The sequence below is a fragment of the Berghia stephanieae genome, chromosome 12 (genome assembly GCF_034508935.2).
Source record: "Berghia stephanieae isolate SIO BIC M18660-M18661 chromosome 12, UCSD_Bste_1.3, whole genome shotgun sequence".
Taxonomy (NCBI): domain Eukaryota; kingdom Metazoa; phylum Mollusca; class Gastropoda; order Nudibranchia; family Aeolidiidae; genus Berghia; species Berghia stephanieae.
Genome location: NC_088371.1, coordinates 2,698,067 through 2,700,566, shown reverse-complemented (window position 1 = coordinate 2,700,566; position 2,500 = coordinate 2,698,067). Strand labels below are relative to the sequence as shown.

The following is a 2,500-nucleotide window of genomic DNA, read 5'->3' as shown; positions in this document are numbered from 1 at the left end:
CCCAAGAAAAGGGAAAAAGGGGAATTTGTTCAAATAGGCAACAGATAGAATGAAGTTGACGTCACTCAGGTCTTTGTTATTGTTCTTCGCCAGCCATTTTTATGAGAAGTTCTTTCTAAATTGTATCAATCAGACTATAAACGTTTAAGGTTATACATCGTTTTGTGTGTTGATAGGTTATCTATATCTGGCTGGCAATGTTGTGAGATTTTTTATAAACGAGCGGCATCTATAGAAGGAACGAAATTGACGTCACTTGGCTATTTATTGTCTTTAGACAACCAGCCAGGTGGTTTGTACTCACGAAGATTTTATATCAATAACGTTTATGGTTAATTATAGTTTTGTGCGTTGGTATGTTTCATCTGGCGGTTAGATGTTGTGAGTAGCTTACTTAAATTATGCAGTCGTCGATTGGTGCTATGCATTAAAGTGAATTGCTTGTTCGGTCCGCCAGATGAATTGAAACAACATATAAAACTAATGTGGTAAATATAAGTTATAAAAGGAACTGTGGAAACATTTATAGATAGAACGACATTGGCGTCACTCAGCTCGGTGTTATTGTTTTTTTGTTTTGTTTTTTATGAGTAGTTCTCACTATATTCCATTCGCCTGGCGGATGTTTTGAGATAACCATTGGGTGATTAGTTCTCACTAATTAAAACAATAATATGACTAAACGTTTGAGTTTAATCATAGTTTTGTTCTCATTGGTTCGTTTCATCAGGATGGGCAAGAAATGATGCTACACATTTAGGTAAAATACTCACTTGTCTATTCGCCAGATGAATGGAACCACCATACAAAAATATTCATGATAAAACCTCAAAAATTTACTGTTTCGGGTTCTTAAGTCTCTCCTTACCGATGATATTCAATATTATCCTAAAATTACAGGGCTTACCAAGCAGGAAAATTGATATTTTAAACTCAAACAAGCTCTCTACAAAATAACTTTATGTTCTTATTAATTAAACAAAGATCATTCTTTAAAGTTTGTGATGTACAAAATAAATCTGAATAAGAAAAAGTGTGTATTGTGTCGTAACAAATGTGAAATTTTGCTGTAGGTGGTAAGGAGAGGGTTAAGTGAGAACTATTCACCCAACCAGGGGCCTAAAAACAATAACAAAAGAGTTTCGAATAACAAGGCCACTGGAAGTAACATCGCGTCGACACATTTCAGTGTACGACAAATTATATAACCAAACCTGACAAAGCAGTGCGTTGGGTATTTTCCTAATCACGGCTATGTGGTCTCGTGGTATGACACTCGCTTTCGGATCGGAAGGTCATGGGTTCGAGCCTCGCTCGGCGCATAGTTGAGTTTTTTGGAGAAAGGCTCTTTACTCACATTCTCTCACCGTACACAGGTATAAAATGAGTATCTGGCCGTTAACAGTTTAAAAACTTGCGCCATGTCTCGTTCTACTTGTTACGTGTTGCTGTTGGTCAGGGACCCTTTATAAAGCGCTTTGAGCGCGTTTAATTGATATTGCGCTATATAAAAGCTCACTTTTTAATGACATAAACACAAATAACTAGCACACAAAAGTAATGTGCCAATAATAATGTTCAAAATATCCTCCGTGTCTTCTACTAATAGAATAATAACATTTGGAATTAGGAGTTATAATCTGAAATGAATAACATTTTTTCTCTTTTTTCTTTATTACAGGAAGTCTTGGGTGAGTATAAAATGGATGGAAAATAATCGAGACCAATTGCACTTTAGAATATTGAAAAAAAAAATAATAAAGAAACCCCCCCCCCCCCCCCAAAAAAAAAAAAAAAAAAAATAAATAAATAAACACACCCCTCCCCCCCCCAAAAAAAAAAAAAAAACAAAAAAAAACAAACAAAAAAAAAACAAAAAAAAAAAGCAAACAAACAACCCCCTCCACCCCCACCCCAGCTAATAAAATAATTAAAAAATAAAAATTAATTTCAGTATTGATATGTTGATAATCCGTGGGTCTATTTAGTAAAAAAAATAATAAATACAACAACATTAAATCGCAAAACGGAAATCATCTAATTTTTTTGTTCAAATTCTTTGATGTTTATTTTATTCGTCTCACAAAAATGGTTAAATTCAATAGATAAAGATAATAGTAATATATGCCTCGTCGACTCAAAACCGTCTTAGGCGGGATTGAACAGGACCCCGACGATTGAATGTAGGATGGAAATGGTAAGGAATTACAGGTGCAGCGTGGCTCAGAGGTACGGTCTTTGCTTCGTAGCCAGAGGGTACCGAGTACGAATATCGGCTGCGCTGTGCGGCCTTGTGCAAGTCACTTCGCCGTAACTCAGTTTGCGGTACTGCACTGCGGCTGACGCCTGGGTTATTCCAGTCTTCCCTTGGAAATTGGATCATAGAGACAAAAAAGTTCACCTTTGAATAAAGGGAATAAAGGGAAATTTATTCAGTTAAATTATTTTATTGCGTAAAATAAGGTCACTCAGGTTTTTTTTTTTTATTTGCCGATACAAT

General features: G+C 35.5%; 1 protein-coding gene across 1 annotated transcript in view; it reads left to right on the top strand.

Moving 5' to 3' along the window:
• The window catches only part of LOC144958320 (F-box/SPRY domain-containing protein 1-like), a 15,278-nt gene that overhangs the window by 410 nt on the left and 12,368 nt on the right, over positions 1–2,500 (top strand). Inside the window, exon 2 of the mRNA XM_078890219.1 lies at positions 1,682–1,691. Within this exon, the coding sequence (XP_078746345.1) occupies positions 1,682–1,691 (10 nt within the window). The remainder of the gene's footprint in view (positions 1–1,681; positions 1,692–2,500) is intronic.